The 26,346-nt window shown below is 44.1% G+C and overlaps 1 protein-coding gene and 1 long non-coding RNA gene across 3 annotated transcripts in view; one reads left to right on the top strand and one right to left on the bottom strand.

The window, feature by feature from the left end:
* The window catches only part of adgrl1a (adhesion G protein-coupled receptor L1a), a 95,683-nt gene extending 85,662 nt beyond the window's left edge, over positions 1–10,021 (top strand). For both annotated transcript variants that reach the window (XM_034594265.1, XM_034594266.1), the window contains 3 exons: positions 2,258–2,380; positions 3,789–3,806; positions 3,946–10,021. In XM_034594265.1, the coding sequence (XP_034450156.1) occupies positions 2,258–2,380; positions 3,789–3,806; positions 3,946–4,865 (1,061 nt within the window). In that variant the 3' untranslated portion in view covers positions 4,866–10,021. The remainder of the gene's footprint in view (positions 1–2,257; positions 2,381–3,788; positions 3,807–3,945) is intronic.
* Positions 10,022–12,676: 2,655 nt separating this feature from the next.
* On the bottom strand, positions 12,677–16,913 carry LOC117766867. The gene is made up of 13 exons (XR_004614766.1): positions 16,820–16,913; positions 16,636–16,742; positions 16,326–16,451; positions 16,151–16,193; positions 15,939–15,998; positions 15,484–15,733; positions 15,301–15,375; positions 14,819–15,084; positions 14,313–14,378; positions 14,121–14,177; positions 13,982–14,035; positions 13,145–13,244; positions 12,677–13,036 (listed from the first exon to the last, which is right to left on the bottom strand). It is a non-coding gene; the product is annotated as an uncharacterized LOC117766867 (long non-coding RNA).
* Positions 16,914–26,346: the final 9,433 nt, after the last annotated feature.

Genomic DNA, 26,346 nt, shown 5'->3' with positions numbered 1-26,346 from the left:
TTAAATTGCGATAATGACAAAGAGGTGTCCTGGTGTCTTTACATTTGTTGAATTTCCATAAAAGACATTTTTTCCTTTTTCCCAATAATATAGGTTTGGTTTGTACTTTGTAAAAAATATGTTATTATATAAAAATAAGTATAATTTCTACACAAAATACACAGAAATCTTGTTGTGCCTGACCAAATATCAGATAATTGCTGGTGCTGTGACCATAATTATAGCAAAATATTATAATATAAGTGGACTGTGACTTAACCTGACACTGACAAGCCCTAGTTTAATTCTTAGACTTTTGTACCTGCACTGAATCGATCACATCCAAACAAACATCCATATATTCTTAGCCAGAAAGCAGTGACGCATGCAGCCGGCTCTAATAGTGCTCAGTGGCATTGTGGGCACCAGGCATTTATTTGAAACCTGCAGAAGTTTCAAAACGTGTGTGAAGTCACTGATTGTGTTATTCTCAGCAACTGGTGGCATCACCGCCCGCCGCCATCAGTGACACGGAGACGATGGAGGTTGGCTCGGGTTTCCGGTTTCAGGAGGGGGCGTTGATGATGACACAGAGGCAGCAGCTAAATCAGCCATCGTTCTCTATGCTAATTTCATCCATTTGGTTTTTAATGAACTGATTAGCGTGTGAGCGAACAGGGGGTAATTATTCTAATTGAGGAGAGTGACAGAAGCAAGGCAGGGGGTGAGGAATAGGGGTGCAATGAGTGAGCTGAATGGATGAGGTGTTTGTATTTGCGTGTGTGTGTGTGTGTGTGTGTGTGTGTGTGTGGCGGGGCTGTCGGGTCGGGTCGGTTTTCGGGGGGGGGGGGGGCTTTTTCGTCACGATAGAGCAATCACCGGGCCTGAAGGAGACACACAATGTGGATCGTTCCATGTTGCGCTGTCAAACCCAAACAACTGTGCCGTGAAGCCTTCATTTTCTGTGCTTCCCGAGAAAAAGTTTGCCAGTTCACAGAAAGTGGAAGAGGAAGGGGGAGGGAGCGGGGGAGGGAGGTAGGGAGGAGAGGAAAAGAGAGACATAGAGAGGAGCGCTATCATGGAGGAGTAATTAAAGAGGCTGAATATGGAGGAGAAACACTGCGTCGTTATCACTTGCATCTCGGATCTCTTTGATTTCTCCACTTTACTTCTTCATGAACTGCAAATCTCTTCCTGATAATGGTAATGTGTCCACAAGACTTGGAGTGTATACGCAACACAGACAAACACACACACACACACACACACACACACACACACACACACGCGGCCTCCCATGATTCCCCTTGCCCTACTTTTTCTTTCCACTTCAAGCTAGTTCCTTTAATTTCCTACAGGATATTCCTATGAGATACAGACAGGCTGCTAATCCCAACTAATTTGGTGGTGTTTGAAAAAATTCTGGCAGGAGGAACTGACGAAATGTGGTTGAGTCAAGACACAGCAGGGCGAGCCAGAGAATGGAGGGAGAGGGGTTTGTGCCGGCGTGCCAGAGAGACGGACAGGGGGAAGTGCAGGAGGATGGAAAATGACAAATAAAGAGCCGTGCCTGAGCGCGTATATTTCATTTTTTCTTTTTCTCGAATTCCCTGCTCCCTTGCTGTGTGATGAACGGTAGGCGTGAGACCTGAAGGTTGCACTTTGCCTTGGACCACTCTCCGTCATGCTGTCCTATTTTTAATTTCATGGCATTTCTATTCGACTTGCCTCAGGCTGGAGCCATACATGGGCATTATACAACATTCCCAGTGTGCCATTTCTTTGAATTATATTTGTCTTGTGGTGGCATTCACATTTCCCTGTGAAATTAACTGTGTTTCAATGGCTGCACCCCTAGACTACATAATGGCACGCATTACTGTTCTCCCCCATCTGACTACAATGTCAGGAGCCAAAGGGGGGGGGGGGGGGGGGGGGGACTGCATGGCAATGCTCCACACAGTACCCTTCCCCTGCAATTGTATTTTTACTCAAAGGTTACAATCAGCAGGCATAAACATTGAGGAGAACAGTGTAAAATGCATTACCCTATAAAGCATCAGCATAACAAAAATAACCCCATTTGAATAAACAGTAAATATTTCTGTGATTCCAGATGTTATTACTGGAGTCTGGAAATGTGAGTTTCTGAATATTACACCTATTGTGTGCAGCAGTTCTGCGCGGGCTTGCTTTGCATACACTTGAGGCAAAGATAAGAGCTTGTTTATGATTATATTCATCGTTTTTTTTTATTTTTTATGTTTGTGTCTTGCAGCAACCATGGGCAACCACCTCCTGACAAACCCAGTGTTACAGACTCGCACTGGTACCTCTCCTTACAACACTCTGCTGGCTGAGAGCTTCACCCCGCCCTCACCTGGCGTCTTCAACTCTACCGGTTAGCTCCTCGTAAACACTCCAGTGTGTGCGTGCATGTCCTGACAGCACATGAGTGTGGATGCAGTGTGCTCTCCCCTAGCTGTCCTTCTGTCTGTTACTCTGTCAGTAGTCTGACATGGTGTACACACACTCGCTTCTGCGTTTGAGTGCTTGCACATGTGTGTGCATGTGTGTGAGAGACAGAGACAGCCGTGTTTGTGTGTTGTTATTTCAGCCCGTGGAGCTGTCAGACAGATTCACAAGCCTCAGCAGAGCAGTGCCAAACACTGCCTATAGCCTAACCGGCCATCTGGTTAGATCTCAAATCTTCATGAGAACAGCCACAAATTGATTAGAAGTTTAGCTACAGTTGTGGCTGCCAGAAATCTTGAGGACGGTTTTCATGTTCCTGGGCAGGAGAAGTAGTCGGCTCAAATCACGACAGCCACAGAAAGGGATCAGACAGCTCAGTGGCCAGGGACGGTCCATCTGGATGTAGGTCGGTCGGAGTGCTCCCTGTATGTGTGTATGTGGAGAGTGGGGCTATTTAAACAGCCTGATAGCTGTTTTATAACATTCCGCATCCCCATTGCATTCTTCGGATGTCTGTAATTGCTGCATTAGACATATTTTGGTAATTGCCCCATGACCAATATTTACTTGGTATGAGGGAGCCACGGCTGTGTGCGGCTGATCTCTGGCTCTGCGTGCGTGCGCCCGCAGAGTTTCTGGCCTGGTGTCTGAGGACCGAAATTTAAGGCAGCGTTTCTGCTAAATATTTTAAATCCTCTCCGCACAATACGTCAAGCCTGATGGCCACGGGCCTGGCAGCCGAGACATTTTTAGAAGAGAGTGGGAGAGGAAGCAGGGAGAGCACTTCATTAGAATGTCTAATTACCCACACCACCAACGAATAAGAGCGTTGATTAAAGTCACGCCGCACATTGAATTTTAAAAACGAACATGCCTCTGTTTGGGTGGCTGTGGCTGTGGCTTTGCCGTGCGACGGTAATGTGGTAGCACAACATATTATCTTGCAAAATAAACATGACTGCTACTGTACAAGGTTTTGCATGAATTATGTATGCGTCTAGGTATCACTGACAGTAGTAAATATATATCCTGTATCCTGAGTATTTGCTGTGGCTTGGATGTAAATGTTGGAGGAATATGGTGTCAGAAAAAACAGAAGCAAATCTGCATAAATCAAAATTAATGTGAGCGTGTGTGTGCCTTTGGGAGTTTGGAGGTTGCATGTGAGAGAAAGACATAGAGAACAGAAAGGTGGCGAATGGACAAGGATATTTTTTTATTCTGTTAATGGTTCCGCTTTAAAAGAAATACATTAAGTTAATGTTGCACCATTAAAGAACACTTACTTATCTTTCCTTTTATTCACTCCACATGACTTTCTCTGGGATGCACAGGAACCTTTCGTGATCCAAGTAAGTACAAATCATTGTCGGATTCACCAAGTTACATTTTACTATTAGGTATTTATTCTTTTTCTCCTACTGGCATGTAATTGTGTCTGTATAACAATTTCAAAACCCTCTGTCTGCTGTTTCTCTTGTTTGGGTCCAGAGACCACATTATCCAAGGCCCGCGACCCCTGTGGGATGGAAACCCTGCCCTTGAATGGTAACTTCAACAACAGCTACTCCCTGCGCAGTGGCCCAGGGGGTGGAGGCGGTGGCAGCTGTGACTTCCTAGGTGGTGGTGGAGACAGTCCGCCGCCCCTCCTCAATCCCCGCAGCTCGGAGGCCCTGGGCGGTGGAGGCATCCGACGAAACCTCTCCGACGCAGCAGCCTTCGAGAAAATGATCATCTCGGAGCTCGTGCATAACAACCTGAGGGGTGGTGTCGGAGGAGGGAGTGGAGGAGGTGGAGGTGACGTCGGGGACAGAGTCTGTGGCAGCCTGGCCAGGGGACGTCCTCACGGTGGGGTCGGTCGGGGGACAGTCGTAGCTGGGACAGAGTCGTCTATGGGCATGGATGAAGACGAGGACTTTATGAGAGACGGGCGGCAGCGCACCCCACAGGATGTGGAGCTACTTTATAAAGCTCTGGAGGAACCCCTGCTGTTGCAGCGCGCCCAGTCGGTCCTCTACCAGAGCGACCCAGAGGAGTCAGAGAGCTACACGGCCGACCTCACTGAGAGCCTGGGCCACAGCGGTCACAGTGGCCAGAGTGCAGGCGGTCAGGCAGGCAGCAGAGCGCCAGACTCCCCTGCCCGTGACTCCCTGTACACCAGCATCACCAACCTGCGAGACTCACCCTACCCTGACAGCAGCCCTGAGCCCCTGGAGGTGGCGCCCCGCTCAGCTCAGCCCCCTGAGGAGCTGTACTACTCCTCCGGGAGGCCTGCCCTGGGCTCTCGTGGGGCCCCCATGCAGACCTTCTACCAGGTCCCAGCCCGGAGACCGAGTGGGGAGGGGCACCAGGCTCAGGAGCTTGCCCACAATGAGGGAGACGGACAGATGCAGCTGGTCACCAGCCTGTGACTGAAACCTGGGAGAGGAAGTTGGGGACTATTGTGATGGCCGGAGCCGCCTCCCAGCACGCCTCGTGCTTGCATCTCTCCACTTTCTGCTTGTTTGGTTGCCTTTCTTTCTCTTGACATTTATTTAACTAACAGATGAGCAAACAGAGTGACCTTCAGGGGAAGTCGTGGCTGACTCTGCAGAAGCAGCCTTTGTCTTTAACCCTCCTCTGTCTTATGGAGATGAGTGATGGGTGTGTTTCCACTAAGCATTCATAAACTCTCTCCAAACCCAGTCCTCCCCTGTTCTTTTGGTACCCTAAGGCCAAGTCCAGCACTCTGAATGTACCCATCCACCCCCTTTACCTTCAGATATTTCAAAACTTTAAAACTTTGTTAAAGTTTTTTTTATGTAATATCTCCTCAGACCTGCCTCCGGAGATGGGAATATCATTTTATATTGTATCTTGTTTCCCTTTCTTACCATCCATAGGTCTTTTTGGAGTCATTATTTGATAGGAGTAGTTAACTGTGGAGACTGGGAATATAGTACACTATTATAACCTAAAAGTGTCTCACAGAAAGCTCTTCATTGTTGCCAAAAATATCTTTTATTGAGCCAAAACAGAAACTAGAACGCTCACAAGGCAAGCACGCACACACACGCAGACACACACACTCACACACACTCATCCAGAAGTGCTCATTACTGAACATCAAAAGTGAAAACAGTACTCCGTCTAGGTAAAAGGGAGCAAGAGCTTTCGTCCCAAGCTGGCAGTGGGAGTTGATTCAGTGTTGCCTTCATCTTCTCCTGCGATGAATCGACGACGGTGGACAGAAGTGGAGTAGAGGCAGAGACGGAGACTGAGGAGGTGCGGCCCCGCCCTCCCAGAGCAGGAGAGCCTGCCCCCATATAGACTGGCCGGTCCTCTCCCCGTTCTCTCTGGTTGTTTGCTTTAGGCATTCGAAAAGTCAAGTGACTGCCTTGCTATTGTTTTAAAGAGAGTATTCAATTTGTCGACTTGAGGTCTGCATCCTCCGGGGGCTGCAGGAGCAGACTGGTGTCACCCCCCTCCCCCCTCTTCTTTGCTGTTAGAGCCTAGACAGTCGAAGTGGACTTGTTTCCTGTGTGTGGCTGCGACAACCCAAGACTGTAAACGTCGCGAACGCACCGGTCGACCAATTGGTATAACCGTGTACATAGGAACCACACATGAATTTACTTTATTCCTGCTATGTAAATAGAGACACCAGATGATCAAAAGCAACAAAAAGTAACAAATACTATGAAAAATGACTTCTTGTACTGCAACAGCCGAAAGAAAAAAATAAAAATGTTTTGGAGTTTGTGACCTGAATGATGCACTCTCTCTCTCTCCCCTGTTGCCCGATCTCTCGCTCGCGCTCCTCCGAGCCCCAGCACTCTGCCATTCAGTGAAATTCCTTATTGATCCAGTGGGGAGAGAAAGGCAGAGAGAGATTATAAGGTGGAGTAGATTTTTATTTATTCAAAAAAAAAAATGGAACAAAAAAAACAAAACCTGGCACAGTTTTTATGTAATATAATCCATAACATGTTGTTAATGTTTGACCTTTGACATTTCCAGGGTGGAATTTGCCAAAGGCAGATGTGGGCGGTGGGGGGTATGTGTGTGGGGCGAGCGAGATAGACGTCAAATGTCATACTGTGCCTCGCAAGCATGGTGAAGCATTGTGGGTTAACAACAGCATCCATAAAGTGGTTTGGTTTGTTCTTGTATTATTTTGGGGATATAACCAGATTACATACTTTTAATAACATGGGTTCAAGCATGTATGATAATGAGTTTTGTTTTGCTATCAGAGAATATTGCATTTTGCTGTTTCTTAAAGATAGTTTCAGCATCACTCCAGAGCCTAATGTGACAATTCATTCATGTCCTGTGTGTGTGTGTGTGTGTGTGAATGCATACATATGAATATGAAAGCTGCCATTACTTCTTCGCCTCAAATGGAAGCTGCTCTCGACGTGGCGTTCGGGTACGAAGAGGACAGAGAAACAATCCCACCGCGTTGGGAGACATGAGATCTCCATATACCATGAAAATGACAACACGGTTGACCGATGGGGAGGAACGTGTTTTCAATACGGCACCTTTATGCAAGCGATGCGTTTGAGAGATTCGCTGTCAAGAGAGAGCCACTCATGAAGCCACTTTCATCCAGCTGAAATCTGTCTGACCTTTACACGACTGGGAGTTTGCCTTCCGCTACGCTTTATTATAGTTATTTGTTATGGTTTATCAGGTTTTATGTATGTTTTTGGAAGATTTATTCACATTGATTTATTCATGGCGTTATTTTTTACTTTTTTTTTTTTCTTTTTTGATCTCCCTCATAAACCTGCAGCAAATGAGCGAGTGTGGTGTCTGTCTGTGTGTGTGTGGGCGGACGTGAGCAGAAAATAGATGCATCCACTGCAGTGTGACATTTGGCGAGGGCCCGACTGTCCCACTTCTAAGAGAACCCCAAGGACAGCTTTTAGCTGTGGCTCCAGGGGCGGAAAGAGACCGGGTCAAAAGCACATAAGGGAGAGAGATTACAAGGATTTGTAACCATTTATTCTCAAATCATTTGTGTAACATTATATGGGCTGCATAGTGCAACGCGGCCCAGAACGAAGGCCCCACTGTCATCACGGAGCCATAGATGGGAACATGTGCAATACTGGTTTGATGCTGTATGACTCGGGGGTGCAGCTGAACCTGTGAGTTGTCCGTGTGTGCAAATGAATAAAGACAGTATGCACATGTCTTCCGTTCCGCTGCGGCGCCGGACGATTGGAAGCACGGATCTCGCGGCTCAGGTGTCCGGACGCCGCACTCCCTGGTCAACCGAGGACAACTGAATGTATATTAACAAGCAGGATGGAAAAGGCAAAAACGATTCACTCCAGGGTGGAAGTGTTAATGGGAAAAACAAGACGGCCATCATCTTTCTCCTCATCACCATCATCATTAGCTGTACATCCCTCCCTCATTGCATTTGACATAATGTGCTGATCTCCAGTGCTCGGCTGGGACCTGCCCCTGGGAGAAACACTGTTTAGACAGACGCTCCCTATGAGAGGAGGAATATGCGTCACCTAGGGCCTGCTTCTTTTTCTTTACTTTTTTTTCCCCAGCACCTCCCAGGCCACCACCACCCCCCCACCCACACACACATCTCATCCACATTTTAATATCAATCTCAATGGACGCCATTAGTGCAGCACTTCTTTGCGAGCGTTAATTTGTTTTGTCAAAAGCTTTGTTTACCCCAGATTAATATCTCAATAAACAGAGGAGTGCTGCACTGTGGTAAATGATAGTGATTATACAGTAGAAGGTCTGGGGGCCCACGCTGTCCGACGGGAGGCTCACATCGCGGGAGTTCCTCCACCATTCAAAGCCCTCTGATTACAATAATAACACCGTGGGTACTAATTTACCGCAGTGAACTCGCCCTCTCTCTCACTCTCTCTTCTGCTCTCTCTTCTATTTCTGTCTGCAGATGTTTAATGCAATTCCCATTCCCCGCTGGCGGCAAGCCTGACATGCCTGCGGATCAGTGGTTAGGCGGGAAGTTGTTTAAAAGGTGGGACGCCCCAACCTTTGACACGGTGCCGTCTCACCCCTGCAGCTTAGTGTCAGCGGAGAGTGAGCTGTGGCATTGTTCAGCCTATCATTAGACAGCAGAGCTCCCAGCAGGCCGACGGTCCGTTCACTCGCGGTTGACCCCTTCACACAACTTGTATTATTTCCAGCGATTTCTGTGGCCTACATATCGCAGGGTTGGTTAGGGGGGGAGGTGGGGACGCTGTTCAACAGCAGCGGGGAAGCGGAGGGTCATTATTTCTGCAAAGACTGGTCCGAGAGGGGACAGAGCGGAGACAACATCAGCAGAGATGTCACAGATGTCACAAAACCGTAGCCAGGGGCGGGGAGAGGCTGTGCAGGGCTGGATCTGGAAATGAGGAGATGACTTTCTGTTAGAGAGGTTTAAAATCACTGTTGTTGCCTCTCAAGTTCGCTCATAGTATTACAAAAATCTGCCTGTGGAGGAGGAAAGATGACGGACGTGATTCGAGGCTCAGTTTAAAAAAACAATGAATATGAATTTGATTATGAAGAGATTTTAAACGGCAAACAATAATAAAGTGGTGCTATCTTACTATCGTTCTCTTGGTACGTGTGTCCACATGACTAATGCTAATAGAGTAGTTTTAAGAATGTGTGAGGCTGCGGCACAAACTCAGCGATGAGGATTGTGCCGCTTCTCCTTTGTCTATGAATCTCAATGGGGAGCTGTGCCGGCAAGGCAGGCCGGCAGCCATCTTGATGCAGACCCCAAGGTGCAAAAACCAACACATCCTTCTACACACAGACACGTATGTTAGGCGACAAATCTTCAGTCAGGTTAGATAGTTTTATACGCTGAAGTGGAGAAAGGCGGCGAATCAGCTTTTCACACGTGTCCACATGCATCGGGAGCAAACTGAATCTGCAGGCAGGGTGCTTTCTTCTCTATTTCTTCCTTTATCTACGCTGAGTGCACCATCTCTGAGAGAGCAGCTGAAATGTGCTCGACCATGGCTCTCAAACCGGTGATCATCGACAGAGCTGGCAGAAAAACAACAGCCCCATCACGGCCTGTGTCTGTCATCAGAGAGGAGCCGGGCTACAGCAGCTTGTGAATGGGATATTCTGAGAATCGGCTAAGGGCTGTGTTAATGAGCCCCTTACAGCAGAGCCTGGTCAGTATTGGATACATGCTCATATTGATGGGATTATATTATTGGGGGCTAGTGGTTTCACATAGCAGCTGGGAGGAACAATGAGACCTGACATCGTGCCATGTGGAGTTCCACATTTAGCACCATTTACAGAGCTGTCTGTGATTTTTTTCTATGAAATGGATCATTTATCATGTACCACTGAGACATTTGTATACTGAGGTTGATAATATCCCTTGATTATGTTTCTGTTTAATTCAAGCAATGATGTTAATTAGATGATTTTTTTTTTATTTTTTACTCATGGTCATTGCTTTGACAGCTGTCCGGGCCAAAGGGGACGATTTTCTGTGAGTGTTTGCATCATCGCAGGTCAGAGCGACCTTGTATCAGCACATATTAATAAAAAACTATTGAAAATATGCAGCGCTCATGCTTGAGGATTTCTCTGGGAACATCTTGAAGGGGTTCAGCCGGCGTGGGTCGGTGCAGTGCATCATTTCCTGAGTGTGCATGTGCCGACGTGGTAAAAGCACAGAGAAATTATTAATGTTTTGCTGTTCCATATACTTCAATATACCTCATGAGTCAAAACTGGAAATGAAACGACGTCTCCGACCACTATAAAGCAGCGGTTATGTTTTATTCAGGCGCCGTCCCTCAGGTTACGACAGCATTGTGTTGCTCACCTGTTTGTGCCATGAGAAGCAGGGGACTGCAGCCGAGCGGCACAGACCCCTTCCTCAGTCAGCTTCCCTTTGAACCACACACTGGATGCATATGCAGATGTGACCTGCTGGTTGGGATGATGATTCTGTCAAACACTGGCCTGTGCCCAAAGTGATCACAAGAGATGCAGGGGGGGGGGGGGAGCAAGCTGTCAGTTTAGAAGGCAAAACCCAGTGTCCCACCACTCTAAGTGTTTGGAAAGGGACTAATAAGAGCCTTGCGTACCGGGGAGGATGTGAAGACTGGCCCCATACTAATAATCAGGAGGTACGGCTTTGCTTCACTGCAGTAACCCTGAGTCAGTGATGCTCTCATCCGCCTCGTACGTATGTGTATGTACATGCAGAGCCGTGGGCACACTTGCTCAGCTTGATTCGGCTCAACAAAGCATCAGTCAAGGTTAATTAATCATACGGTGTGGTGTGATCCCTGATGTAATCTTTTAATAACTGCAGTGTGAGTGCAGCTTACTGACTTCTGAATGGAACACTGTTTGTGCTTGCAGCTGTCTGTTAAGCAGCAGCGCACAACCGTCGGTGACCATTAGTACACTCCAGAGTGAGTGTAAAGATTGTGTTCAGCTCCAGATTAGTTATTGATAACGCACCTAAGTGTCAGTGTTATTGTAGCTTCCCTCTAAGCCTTCTTATCCCCGATGTGGTGTGATCGCTGGTGGGCTCTCATTGAGTTTTGTTTCCTTGACTGCTCCTAATCCCGTCCACAATGCACCGTGATTGGTAACTAATTAGCTGATATCTAATTATTATGTGCATCTGAGCAGAGAGCATTCATTTATAATCGCAGGCTTCCCTGAAGCTTTGCCTCTACCTTTTACCCATGTTTTTTTATGTCATATACTGTACGCTGTACATGCATGATGACATGTGATTGCCCCCCCCCCCCCTCCTACCCATCCGTTCATCTGCCCACTCGTGTCCCCTCAGTGAAACTCCCTGAGAGGGGAGGCTCTGAGCCTTGACCGTTCAATCACCCTCTTCTCACCGGCACAGTTACACGTTCACACACTGACATAGCAAACATGAGCAACAAAGCCCCTAACCCCTGATACACTTCCTGGCACTCAGTCCATCTGAGAGGTAGATGTGGGGCTTTTTCAAGGTCACTGCACATTTAGGAAAGCTTAAAAATAGAAATCAGACATTGACAAACCGAGGCGCACAGCAAATCTCGGCAGATCCCCAGAGATGGAGAAGAGAGATGTATTAAATTCAGCCTGAGCCTCCGTGCGCTTGTGTGATACTTTAATTACTGCCATACATCAAGCCACAGGGGCAACAAATCTTTTAAGCACTGCAACGTACGGTGCACAACACTCAAATTACCAAGTGATGTGTAATGTAACTACTGTTCTTTTATTGGTTGATTAATAAATCAGAGCACTTTAGCAGCACCAAAACACACTGATTACACACACACACTGATTACACAGAAGAACCACGCAATAGTCAATCAGCAGTCATATAATATAATATTGAACAAATATACTGAGTCGTGATTTGTTACAAAGCATGTTTAGTTCTGGCCACAGTGTTTGATCATGAAACTACAGAACGTAAAGAAACCATATGCATTTTGTAAATGTTGGTACAATTGAGAAAGCTTTTGCAGTCTGGAATAATAATGCATTTGGATTATTTAACATAAGTAGGTGTGATGACGTTGCTCAGTGTTGTAGGACTGTACGACTAATTACTGCCCCCATGTGGTTCAAAGATGAACCACAAGTGCTGTGTTGCCTTCAGTAATTCAGAAAACAAAGTAAAACAAAAAAAAAGAAAAGCCATAAAATCTGTTTAAAATTCATGACAAGATTATATATATATATATCGTAATTACATACGATGCTATTATTACATAATAAAACAGATTAATTCAAAAGCTAAATCAATGCTATTGTGTACATAGGAAATAAAAGTAAAGTACAGAATCATAATCTCTAATCCCAAATACAAGCACGGTAACTAATACAGAAAAAAACCTTATACTAAGCAAAATAAAAAAAGCAAATCAGGTTATAGAACAAATAACAAAAAAACAAAAAAACAAAACAGAACAAACTGTCCTTTGTATTGTATAATGTTAAACATGTAATACAATATAAAACACTTCATATAATAGTTAGTGATCTCACAGGTGTGTATTGGATACATTTTCTGACGTGGTCCACCCATCCTTTCATCAAGTGTTTAATACTCTGACTATTAAGCTTTTATTATTATCAAATTTATTATTTAATGAGACCAGTGCCGTACGGTGTTGTGCTGTAATATGTTTATTAAACTCTAATGACTTAAATTGATATGTTACCGGATCCATCTCATCGAGCGGTCCTACTGTGTCTCAATGTACAACTGAGAGTAATTTAGACAACATAGTTTTCCATCAGGATTGTCAAAGTTTTTTTCAAGGAAAAAATGTTGTGATCAGAAAGATGAAGTGACGTTATAATCACGTAACACTGCGAACGTCAGGCTCATCTGAAAGGAAATGTCAGAAAATGCACCCAAAAAGGATAAAGTAAGAAAACTTCTATTGTATATATATATATATATATAATATTATTATTATTATTATTATTATTATTATTACTATTACAACTACTACTGATAAAGCAGTAGCTGTTGTTGTTTTATCTATCAATAAATTCCAAAGTTCTTCACCCTGGGCTTTGACTCCACGTCAGGTTCCTGCAGGACACCAAAAATACATTTTATAATAAAACAACACAAAAACAGCATTTAGTAGAAAACTATTAATAAAGATAATAAAACATTTATAGAAAGCCATCTACTCACAGGTGTAGCAGAGCACCTGCTGACATGTTCTTGGTCATAGCCGCTCTTGTTCACCAGAGATTTGGCTTCAGCTGTCATGTCAGGATCGGGGATGTCCACACTAGAGACAGAAACAACAGGGAATAGAGACATGAACTTCTGCACAATAAGAGCTGCTCTGTTCTCTCTCTCCAAGCAGACGTCAGACAAGTTCTGACGTCCAGACCGGTCATTCAGATTTTTAGGGTGGGGGAGACGATTCAGTTATCTCTGACAGCAGCGACACACAAAACAAAACAAGCTACGAGGGAGAATGGAAATCGGAAACAACAGATTTGTCTTTGGGGCCTGTTAAGAGGGCAGAGTGACACAGTCTGGATCCACAGTGTGATTCTCAGGACCACAGTCACCAAGCACACATCCACTGTGCACTTCCCTGATCCTGGAGAAGAATTCATGGCCATTATGAGTTCAAGGACGAGTGTGAGTACTTCACCTTCCTGTCACTAGATTAGCTGTGTTTTACGGCATGCTTTTTTTATTATTGAATCACTTTCTGTATGTTCATTTTTCACAATTTAGCTTATTTTCATCCCTGCATATCCATAGTTTCTCCTTTTTCTAGTTTTCTTCTTTCTTTCACGCTATCTCTTTATTAACACATCTGACACATCATGTGGTGTTGCTGTAAAATAAGTACATTTGATCATTCGAAAGAAATATCCAATATTTTCAAATAGACATGTTCTCGATTCGGTAACAAGTCCCATATATTTTGTGCGAAAATTGAAGAATTCCCAAAATTCCTTCACTTTGTTGCAGAAAAGTATACGTCAAAATGTTAACCACAGATCTTACCTCACATAGTCATCTCCATTGCTCCCGCCTGGATCATCTCTCATGTTCCTGACACTGTCATAAACAATAGGCGTTACTAAGTCATACTGAGAATTGATGATAAACAAACTGACGATCCGCACGATGCCCCAAAACTCACCTGTTCATGTCTCCATGAGGAGAGGCTCTGTCGACGTCAGGGATGTTTAGGTCTCCACTGAAAAACAAATACAAGTTAAGAATGGAACCAAATCTCATGAGCTATCTGTCTAGTCAAAGGAACATTTCAGCTTAATCGTCCAAACAAAAAAGGCTCAAGGCTCAAGAGAAAGTAGACCGCTCTCATTCTCACTTTGCAGTCGGCTCGAATTCCTCGTTTCCCAATTTGTGGTCCAGACCGTTACACTGAGGATGAATACTAAGGAGACAAACAGCTTTTAGCAGATTACACTCTAGATTTCCTAATTTTAGGGTTTTGAGAAACAAAAGGTCAATGTGGATATGGGCATCATTACCCCCGCCAAGGAGGTTATGTTTTCACCCCTGTCGGATTGTTTGAGTGAAAGCAAGATTATAGAAAAACAGCTGAACGGACTAACACGATTCTTACTTTTACAATAATACTTTTGCTGCAGATCCAGGAATTTGTATCACTTTCTTTAACATCGCTATATCAAACGTGTTTCAACATTTTTTTATTTTACTGTTTTTCCAGTAAAAAAGTCATGGATCTCAATGACAAAAACAATCAGGCCCATTTAGAGAACTGATATCTGCTCAAGTGGTCAGTTTGTTGACTCTTGGCGGAGGAATGTGCTCCACTGAGTTCCACTCAAGTTGTTATAAAGACCACCTAACCTGACAACATGAACAGATCCATGAGGGCTGTCTTGCGCCACCCCATCTTCACCACTGCCAGATGGTTCAGTGGCAGACGGTTCAGTGGCAGGGATGTTTTCCAGGCTCCAGTCACAAAGAAAAGAAGTTCAAGTTTAAGAGATTTTCAGTGCACGTGTTCAACATCACAGACCTGTGCCGACAGTAGTTTCTGAATGATGGCTTACCTATTACCATTTTGTTGATTCACGGTATCTAAGATCTGCATTTCTATTCCGCTGAGGGGTCTGAAAGGAACAGTCACACATACAGTAACAGTGGGTAAAAGAGAAAGTTTACTTTTACCACACAGCAGCTCAACTTCAGTTGCTGGAAGAATAGTTTTACCACTGATAACATGACTGGATATGCACTGAGGAGGATTTAACTCATTGCAACTGAAGTGCCTGTGTTAGCTCAAAAGAACAGGTGCAGTTGAAATGTATGTGAAGAGTAACTCTGACCTAGTTTCTTGTGTCTCTGAACTCTCTGCCTTCGTGGAGATACACTTTTTGAGAGCATTGCAAGGCCATAGGAAGCTGAAAAATACAAACATTTGTGACGCCCGGCAAGACACCTGGTAAGTAAATGTTTAAATGACATTAACAGTTGATTATTTTTTTATTACAGACTGAAACAAAACTTACCTCATTTTCTTTTTCCAAGACAAATAGAAGTATAAAAAGACCCCGATGATGATTACAGAGACCACAATCAAAGCTCCAATTAAATCTGAGGGGAAGACCAACAAAATAAAATCATCAAATATTAATTTGAGATATTTACAGCAAAGTGGAAAACAGAAAACTTTTGATGCACTGGAATACTTGCAGGCAATCCATGAACTGATAGCGGTATGGCTCTCTGGTGTTGGAAGAACAGGTTCCGTAGTATTCTCTGTTTAAGGGGTGAGATACTTTTATATATTATGCATATATGATATATAAATATATCTATGTAGTCATATATGGATATGATCAGTGGTGTAAGATCAGGGTAAATCAGTATGAAAAGAAAGTTACACTTATATACGACATCTCATTGCTTACCAGTAGTTTTAAAGTCAACAACAGAAAATGTTTTGAAGCATTGGAATACTTACCCTGAATAAACTGCGTGTTATTGACTTGGCTGCTTGGTGTTACAGGATTGTCACTATTCGCTGTAAAAGGTAAAGAGATGAGATACTTATACATATTGTGCATATATGATATGTAAATATACGTATGTAGTCATATATAATCGGTGGTGTAAGATCAGAGTAAATCAATAGTAAAGTAAAGTTATACTTCTATACGACATCTCATTGCTTACCAGTAACTTTAAAGGACAACCATTCCTCTCCCACATTCTGATCCTTGAAAACAAAAGCGAAAGTAGTACACATTGATTGAGCAACATATTCCAGATTCACGACACAAGAGTTAAATCTTTTGTGGAATGAATTCACATTCATAGAAAATATACAGCACATCGAGGGGAAACTCACTTTAACTGTGAAGACTTTTATCAAGAGATCTCTGCATTGCTTTGTAATAACTGATTTGTTGTCCAGCTGGATAACTTCAGAGGAAAGGTTAGGTTGTTTTCCAATTTCCAAAGAATCAATCAGAGTCTGTTGGGAAGTAAGAAAAAGAAAAACTTTGACCCACATCAGCCACAAAAAACAGCTGAACTTTGTTCTCAACCAGTGTCAAACTTTCTATTTCCTGGTTATTTCCTCCTCACGCACGATGAATGAAATGAAGCCCTTGCCAGCATTTGTATAACAAGTCACTTCATGATTTAAATCTAAGTACCTCTCCATGGTGAACCCAAAATTCAGTTCCAGCCGGACGATCATATTTGAACTGGAAACCATGTTGTGTTTGAATGTCCGAGCACGATACTTTTATCGTTGAAACATCTGTGAGACATCAGAAAGTACGATATATCATCAAGAAAGTCAACATTTCGACATCCTCCCAGTGCTTTATCACTTACCTACGGTGCTGGCACATAGTGGTATTATTAGAGCAGCCTGAACCATCCAGAAAATAATCATTTTGTCGAAGCACTAGCTGGAAAGAAAATGTTCCGGGTGTGGTGACCTTCAAGGAAGTACTCAGTGTCGCAATGTCCTGTGTCAAGGAAAGTCCCGAACCGTCGTCCAATCAAAGTCATTTCCTCAATTGCTGTGGCTACACCGGCCTCCTCCAACCAGTGTTGGATGTACACCAAATTTCACACCCTCATGAATATCAGTCCCCTAAACATGCCTGAAATTGTTTTTAAAATCAAGATCCACGACTTAATCCCAGGAAAATCAAGAAAGATGTTGAAAAACGTGTCAAATCCTGCCATGTTAAAGAAAGTGAAAAAATTATAATTCAACCCCCTGATCCAAATCATCACCAAAGTTTTATGTATGTTTCTCTTTTTTTCCTCATTGTCCACCCCTATTCAAAATTTCATGGAAATCAGTCAAGTAGTTAACAAAGTTGATTTAAACTATAAACAAACGCACATGATAACACAACTTCCTTGACAGTGGTACTGTCCGAAGTGATGAAGTCATTTCTCAACAATTAAACCTTTTACAGACTCTTTAGTTGAAATACTGTGGGTTTTACAAACGTGTGAAATGCTCTTGTACACTAACTGAGCACTTTATTAGGAACACCATAATACTACTCTATACTATGTTCTGGCTCATGTTGATGGGATTGCATCACAGCTGTTCGGCAGGTTTGACAGATGTTATGATGCCACATCACAAAGACATTCTATTTGATTCAGATCTGGTGACGTTTTGTGACGTTATCATATGTGCAGGGTGTAGCCAATAGAAGATGGTACACTGTGGCCATAGAGGAATGCACATGGTCTGCAGGCTGAGGCATTTAATCCATGATTTATTGGTATTAGTGAGGAAGGGGCCCAAAGTGTGCCAAGAAACCACCACCATCAGCCTGCACTCTTGATGTCAAATTCTGACTCTACCACCTGTGTGCCTCAGGAGAAATCCAAATTCATCAGACCAGGCAACGTCCCCAAATAGTCAAATCATCTGATGTTCGACAATCCTGCCACGGTCAAAGTGCTCAGTGAGTGTAGTTTGCATCCTGAACACAAGGGGAGGCCCTTGTCCTGTGGAGAGCAGATAGCCCTGACCTCTCTAAAGAGAAACAACATCACCGAAGGGTTTTCATTTCATTCAAGATGAAGCTAATGTAAATCAGGGTAAGGTTCCAACATGCTCTCTGAAAAATACACACAGACATAAGTGTTAAATAAACACATCCTACAGCCCACTTTGTGGCAAGTTGTTTCTACTACTCAGGTGGATGCATTTGTATTTATTCATATCCTCCTATTATCTTAAGAGACAGCTCATGGGATGGCACAATCTCCCAACTTATTCTGACCATGAGAGAAAAGAGGAAGAACAAAACCCTCTTAGTACTCAAAGAGGCCTCTGTCATTATACTTACTCACACTTACTCACACACACACACACACACACACACACACACACACACACACACACACACACACGCACACACACACACAGAGTGCAAAGATAAAGCAGAAGCTGCCATGGTGCAGCACGCTTCATTTACACTGCATCTTCTCTGGTCCACCGAGAAAACACAGACCGTACTCTGTGTCACTCAATATGGGCCCCTGCTCTCTATCTCTTCAACCCCGACTACTTCCCTTCCTCCACCTCTCTGTCCCTCTCTCCTTTGCCCTTCCCTGTCTCTCTCTCTCACATTGCACAAGTTCACCAGCCTAGAGAGTGTGCTTCCAAAACACACTCTCAGGTGTCACAATTATCACATTGGCTTGTATATGGGAATAGATAAATGTGGCATTGGAGCCAGGCACTTCATTTGGTGTGACTAACCAGATTAACATGGCATCGTTGGTGAATGCATCATCGCTCCTTGGCTGGAGCCTTAATGAATACAGAGGAAGTGGCCTCGTCCAATCATCTGATGTATTTTCCACAGATATCAAGTGACAGGGGGGGGGCTGGATATCCGACCGTCCCTCTCCATATCCACAGAGCCCCTGCATAAACAGAGGAGAGCAGGGATGACGCAGGGCAGGCTGAAAACACACACAAAGCCAGGAACATGCGTGTCCCATGGCCCACACTCCCACAAACACTGCGTCCACTTCGACAGTCTGGATGGAGGACCGAATTCCAAACAGTGCAAACAGGACTTTTAGGGTAAATAATTACAATTCTGTTGCTTTTGAGTCCTCTCCTCAACCGTTTCCTTCTTCCCCCGTTCATAAGGTGACAGTATAAGAAGATTATTTTATGAACAGAGGAAGGACGGGTATACTTTGTCCAGTTCACTGTACAATGAAATAACATTTAAGGCAAAACCTGGGTCTACCATCCAGGGTGTGTGAGTTGTAGAGTCAAAGCTGAGAAAAAGCAACACCCCAAGAATCCTGAGTGGCTCTGACACAATAGTGCTGGTTGCTCAGTGCTTGGCTTGACTTGGCATATCGCTGCACAACCTTTTCAAAATACACCCAGCTGAGAGTCGACTGCAACCAAAACACAATACTCCGGCCAGACGTGACTCCTTTTAAGAAAACACTATCATGTTCACACCATGAAAACGACTGTTTTGACTTTCTCTACAGATTGAACACATTTTCCAGTTATATTATGAATGCAGGGAGAACCAAATCGTGGCGTTTTCTTCCGTATCCCAACCGTTGAAGTGATTGAACTGTGGCTAGGAAAAGCATAAAGTCACTTGGGGTGCATTCAAGTGAACGGTAATAAGCATAATCCCTCACTCTGAGTGCAAGGCCAAAGGAGAGGTGAGTTTGGAGAATGGAAAAATCGTGCTGGGACTGTTACGGGCTCTTTAGTCCGCCCAGTCGGCTCAGTGTGAAGCTTGAAACCCCAACTGGCACAGGTTGGATGTCACAAAGGGACACACACACACACACACACACACACACACACACACACACACACACACACACACACTGCCAGCACAGGAAGCGCACCAACACCAACATACACCAACATTTCCACTCATATATGGAGAGCTGTGTACACAGTAATCTCATTCCTCTGAGTTTCACCTAGCTCACACACACAGTATATGCATCATGTGTGCTCTGCAGTACACTAACGTTTACATGCCCAAAAAATGAACAACTAATAAAATCAGAAACTAGAATGGCACCTGGAGGTAAAGCGGGTCATCCACTAACCAGAAGGTCGGCTGTTTGATTCCAGTCCCAAATCGCCCCTTTCATCTGTGGCGGCGGTGTATGTGTGATGTATGATAGAGAAAGTGCTGCACATAGATGTGAATGTGTTAGTGAATAGGCCAATGGTAAAAAACTGTACTTTAAAGTCATCGAGAACATAAAGTGCAATATAAATACAGACAGTTTAACATACTGTCCACCCATGAAACTACATTTAATTCACTAGATCTGAATTTTTATTTGGCTCTTCACCAAATTCTACACACTCATAAATATCAGTCGCCTAAACATGCCTAAGATCCTTAAATCATTTTTTGAGAAATCATCCTAAATGTTGAAAAATGCCTATTTTATAATCTTAAAGAAAGTGAAAGAATAATCTGATTCTCTGGGTCATGCCCCACCCCTCAACAAAATTTCATTGAAATCGATGGAGTAGTTTTTGCATAATCTTGCTAAAAACAGGCCCAGATGAAAACATAACCTCCGTGGGGGAGGTAAATGAAAGAATATTCTTAATGAGAGCTTGGAGTGGAAGCGTCATGGGAATATATAAATATATGAGGTCACGGGGCCTCACACAATACACTGCACACTCCCACACCATCCTACACCTCTTGCACAAATATCAAAGCCCCCTCCATGGCCAACCAACTCTCCCCCTCATTTCCAAAACCACAGGCCCCCTTCGCAGGGCCTGGGCACAGCAACCTGATCCTGCTGAGAAAGTCTTATAAAAGGAAGCAAATAAAACAAAGCAAATCAAACACACCTCTCAAAGTCCAAAGTGGCGAACGTGACAGATCTGATGGATCAACCACAGCCTCGGGGCCTATCGCTGTTTTAATATAAAGGCTCTGAGGGACCACATCTTTGACACGAGGCCATAACATACAAACACTGCACAGCGCAACGCACGGCAGTTTTTCTCCGTCTGCCGCTGAGACACATGTTGCGCAATCTCACCGAGCGACTTGGACAGCCCCTATTAATCTGTTTTCCAGCTCAATCTCCTGAGAGGGATCTCTGTCAGAAAACAAACCTCTCCGTTTGAAGCATGGCCTCCAGTTAAACTTGTTCAACTTCTGCCTCCCCCTGTATATTTCACTCCCCTTTTTACTCTGTTTTCTCTCCCACTTTCCCCCTCACTTCATTTTTCTTCCCCTGTCATCTCTTCCTCGCTCCCTACGCTCGTTTTACTCTCGTTCACCATTGTTTTTCGCCCCTGTGTTTCTTTTCTTTTCACTCTTCATTCCCCCCCCCCCCCCTCCTCTTGTGATCCGTTGCTGGCACAGGTCTCAGTGCTTGGCTGGGCGAACCCAGGGCGAGCGTGTCTTGTTACAGCAGCCCAGGCCCCTCCGATAAAGCCCTTCATTGTGAAGAATAATCCCAGAGAAACAATCAGGATTTTTATATCGTGCCCTCTGTTATTTCTTTAGCCTCATGCGTAAATATACACACAGCATGTAATGCATCTACACACATACAGTACAATTTGACTCTCTCTCACACACACACACACACACACACACACACACACACACACACACACACACACACACACACACACAGCCATTTGTTCTGACACACAAACAAGCACATGCACAAGCACTGGCATGCACCACACACTAAGTGGACTCATGTGAAAGTATGCAAGACATTCACATAAAATCTTTGGTTAATTTTGTTTCCAAGCTGCTCTGCACATATTGTTTCCTGTCGTTCACAGCAGAATCTAAGTAGGTGAAAGAGGGACAGGTATTTGTCGAGAGGGAGTTGCTGCGCTGCTGCAAAATGTCAGTTAAGGCAGCCCTCCCCTAGCTGTTCACACTTGAGTAAGGTCTATTGTTGAATAAACACTGCCTTGTGTTTGGTTGAGCTGCGGATCAGCGAGGTGATCACCGGAAAATATGTGGAAAACAAAAATTGGAGACGAGCGGGGAGAAAGGAAGAGAGCCAGGAGAGTAGCCTCTGTTGTAACTGGGGAGTGATGGGAAAAGGCCATTTTCACTGCGGACAAGGCAAAGGTGAAACTTCAAGAATTAACAACAGACATTTAGGTCATCTGGCTCCACAGCTAAGATTTAACAGATTCCTCCTTGGCCCCATGTCCCATCCTTGAAACAAGTTTCATGGGAATCTGTTCAGTTTGTTGTGTGTAATATTGCATATGAACAAACCAAAAAACTAAACCAACATGCAAGGGGTGAAATATCTGAGAGGCAGAGGTAAATATCTGCTGTGAAAAACTGTATGTGGCTATTTTACTCTGTTATTTCCCTGTTCTGTGCACTGCCAGCTCCGAGATGATGACAACTCAATCACTTTAAACAAGTTTATACCTTGAATTCATTAAGAATAATGAAGGACCTCTGATTGCCTCTGTAAACACATTTAACATTTTGAGACTTCATCGCCGACTTGCAGAGCCTTTTCCTTTTTGCAGGATGTCAGCTCCAGCTGCAGACAGCTGGGCGCTGTCGAGACAGGTATGGACACCTCTGCGGTTCCTGGCCTGGGATTGCCTCCCCTGTCACAGCCATCATTCCTCTTCCTCCAAACAGGAGGTTTCCTTCACTGGCTTTTCCACTGTCGCCATCGTCTGTCACCACGACTGAGGGGAGGGACAAAGATAATTACAAGACAGAGGCAGCAATATCTCACCCCACGAGGTTAACGCTAATAACAATGGTCGCCGGCAGCTGTAACTGTCAGACTGAGACTGTTCAGCAATTACACCAAATGATTGTAAACAATCCATCATAAAAGCTGCTGTGGTCCACCTGTTACACAATGGCAACAGGAAAACGATCAGATACTAAAAGGCCGATGCTAAATGAAAAAAGGACATGCACATTCAAAAAGAATAATAAGTTATTACTGTTATTAAAGCTAATATCTGCTACTTACTGCACTGTAGTTACTGCAACGCATCTGCCAATTACACAAGCTCACCTTGGCAAGTGATGATAGTGGATGAGCACTACATACACAAATTAGTCTCGAGCTCAGCTCATTTATAAGCAGGAATTAGAGGAATATTATCAGGCATCTGCTGCGTGCATGCTCATGAATCTATTGGCACAAAGCTATCATTATATATACATGAACAAACTGTAGATCAAATGATACATGCACAGACGTACAGGTGCAGAGAGAAAGAGAGACTTGCGCTTTATTGAACAGGTTCCTGCACATTTACCTCAGCATCTAAGGTGCTTTAATTCTATGTGTCCTTCCAGCTGGTTCCTGGGGAGGACTGTAATTAGGAGCAATGCACTGATCACTGCTGTTACTATCACACATTTAAGACACACACACACACACACACACACACACACACACACACACACACACACACACACACACACACACACGTTTGTCTTCTATGTTAGTGAGGACACTCATTGACATCACACATTCCCTAGCCCCTTACTCTAATCTTAACCATCCAAACTAAATGTATAACCCTAACCCTTACCCTAACCTAAACCTAATTCTAACCATAAAACCAAATCTTAACCCTCAAACAACCCTAAACCCCCCATTGAAAAACTGAGGACCGGTCAAACGGTCCTCACTCTGTAGGGTCTATTCTTAAAATGGTCCTCACAAAGATATATAGTACAGGAACACACACACACAGTCATTATAGTATTAGTACATAATACTAGCACACAACATAATAAGGTACTCTCATTCTCCCACATACACCATAATTATCCTTCATAATCTCATTTGGTCTCTCCCACATAGACTGACATTATATTTCCACACACATATACACACACCTTTCTCACATAAACTCATTCTATTACCATGTAATGTATTTAAGACATACATTGTGTGTCCTCACTCACACACACACACACACACACACACACACACACACACACACACACCACATTATATTAATTCACACAATACTTCTTTCTCTTTCTCTGCTGTTCTCTTACACAATATTTATATTCAGACCCACTAACAAAAATCTCCATTTGTGAATAATAACAATCATTGTTTCTCATACACACAACTATACTGTCTCACAATAAAAAAACAGCAAATGTTGGGGAGAGTAAAATGTGAAATGATGATGGAATGTGAAAGGGAAGGAGTGATTCATGGTCTAAACAACCTCTTCGACAGACACACAGATGTGTATACAGGTGTTTGCAAGCTCATACGCAAACACATTAAACAGCATAAACATGTAGTGGGCAGAACGATTCTCTAGTGAGGTCACCGCCTCTGCGTGAGGCGTGAAGTCAGCTGCACAGATTCTACTTTCATTCAAAACCTTCATGCTGTTTGCTTAAGTGATGAATGGGCTGTTTTCATGATCCCCTGCTTGTATTAACATGGGCTGAGTGTCATGTCACTGTTGCGTTTACCACAACGGCTGAGTGTGCGTGTTGCAGGAGACTTGTTGACCTTGGAGCCCAGGATCGTCCGCCCACCTCCAAACTGCAGTCGTCATTGACACCTCAAACATCCTGACAGTTGTTTTTATTCCCACTATCTTCTTTTACGTTCCAGGCGACCATCAGCGGCCTGAGAGCTACGAAACAAACGTGAACACAAACCTACAAAGACAAACACACACAGACACACACACTCGAAATCTCTGATCTGTCAGACCGCACGCAGTATAAACAAAGTGCTCTGGTATCTCTATCGACAACGTGTCTTGTCTGGGTGCTGGTAGATAGGTTTGTTTTATTGAAGAATGTTGTGTTAAAGTGAAACCCAGTTGATTATGATTCTGAGTCAGATCTTTACCCCGTCAAGTTTTTTATTGTTGTGCCTGGAAGGGTTTGCCTCTGGTGGGTTTTACCGGTGACACAGAGCGGCAGGCAGCATGAAAAGATTGTCTGGGATCGTCTCGTCCTCGGCAGAGAGGAGCTGCGGGTAGCAAAGGTCACCCTACCCTGAAACGTTTCAGCGTGACACCAAAGTAAACACGCCGCACATTATGGCGCCATGTCTTATCAGGGAACCCTTCATTGTTTTGTGCTTTCGTAACACCTCCTCGGCCTTGTTAAGACAAAACTGTGACCTCCAAGTTAGTAAATAGAGGCTTATGAATGTGTCTCCTCCTCCATTATCTCCATGTCACGATGGGCTGCATGCTCAAGGGACATATCTCAACAAACTTGTGCCCAGAGGAAATGTTTGGCTCTGAGTAATAGGATTATAGGAAACTAGGTTCTTAGAAAATCATGTGTATCTGGTTTCGACAAATTGACACTCCGGTAAATGATGTAAGTAACAGTCAGATTTCTAATAAGATTTTATTGTTTTCATCATGAGCCATTAATTATTTCCTGGAAAGACTGTGAAAATATTGAAAAACAATCTTGCATTCTTAGAAAAAATCCCTGGATCCGCCCCCTCAACACCAATACCCTTCTACCAATTTGTTTGCTTGCGACCAAACAAACGGTGAAAACATGCCTCTCGTGCCGTGTCCCTCCACAGCGACGCATGGTCGTAAGATACCTCATGTTGCCCCACATAGCTGCGTCTTGATTCGCTGAATGATGCTATCCCCATCAGATAACAAAATGACACTGTCCTCATCAGATAGCGTGTGTACTATCTATACGTGCACATGGGCTGGACTGAAAAATTAGGTATGTGAGGAGACGGACAAACGTCACTCGTCTACACAAACAGGCGGCGCGGTTTCTAAATTTGTCCTTGACTTGGACCCTTCTGTATCCGCCGGTGCTTCCTCACCAGTTGTTTGAGGATCAGTTTTGGAGGTCATGTCCTGGCTCGCTCTCTTGGCACATCCTGATCCCTGACGAGCCGAGAGAGAGAGGGGATGGGGGAAGTGCGTACATTTGACTAATCAGGAACATGCAAACTAATTATTTTCATAGACTCACATCAGGACACATCTTTGCCGTCCTGTAACGGCTGCATCCCGTGCATTCACCGACTGTCATTACTATGGGAGATTTAGAAATATGCAGTGCCGTGGGGCTGGGGGAGCAGGCCTGAACTTGAGCATACTAAAGAGCCCATTAATCCTTTTTAATTCTATTAAGAACTGGACTACAGCTGGATAAGAGGCCAGCAGAGTTCCAGAGACTACGTCTGTAATGCCTTGGAGACTCACAGTGTGAAGCTCTTACTTAACAAAAATTCACATGCAGGAAATCTCCTTTTCCTTTTCAATTTTGAATCAATTTACAGCCTTCCTTTGCTTTTACTTGGGTTCCGTCAGAACTGTGGAAAGATGCCTCACGAGGGACTGAACCGGGGGAAGAGTT

This window comes from Hippoglossus hippoglossus, chromosome 8, assembly GCF_009819705.1.
Source record: "Hippoglossus hippoglossus isolate fHipHip1 chromosome 8, fHipHip1.pri, whole genome shotgun sequence".
Classification (NCBI taxonomy): Eukaryota; Metazoa; Chordata; class Actinopteri; order Pleuronectiformes; family Pleuronectidae; genus Hippoglossus; species Hippoglossus hippoglossus.
This window is presented reverse-complemented; position numbering and strand designations above follow the sequence as displayed.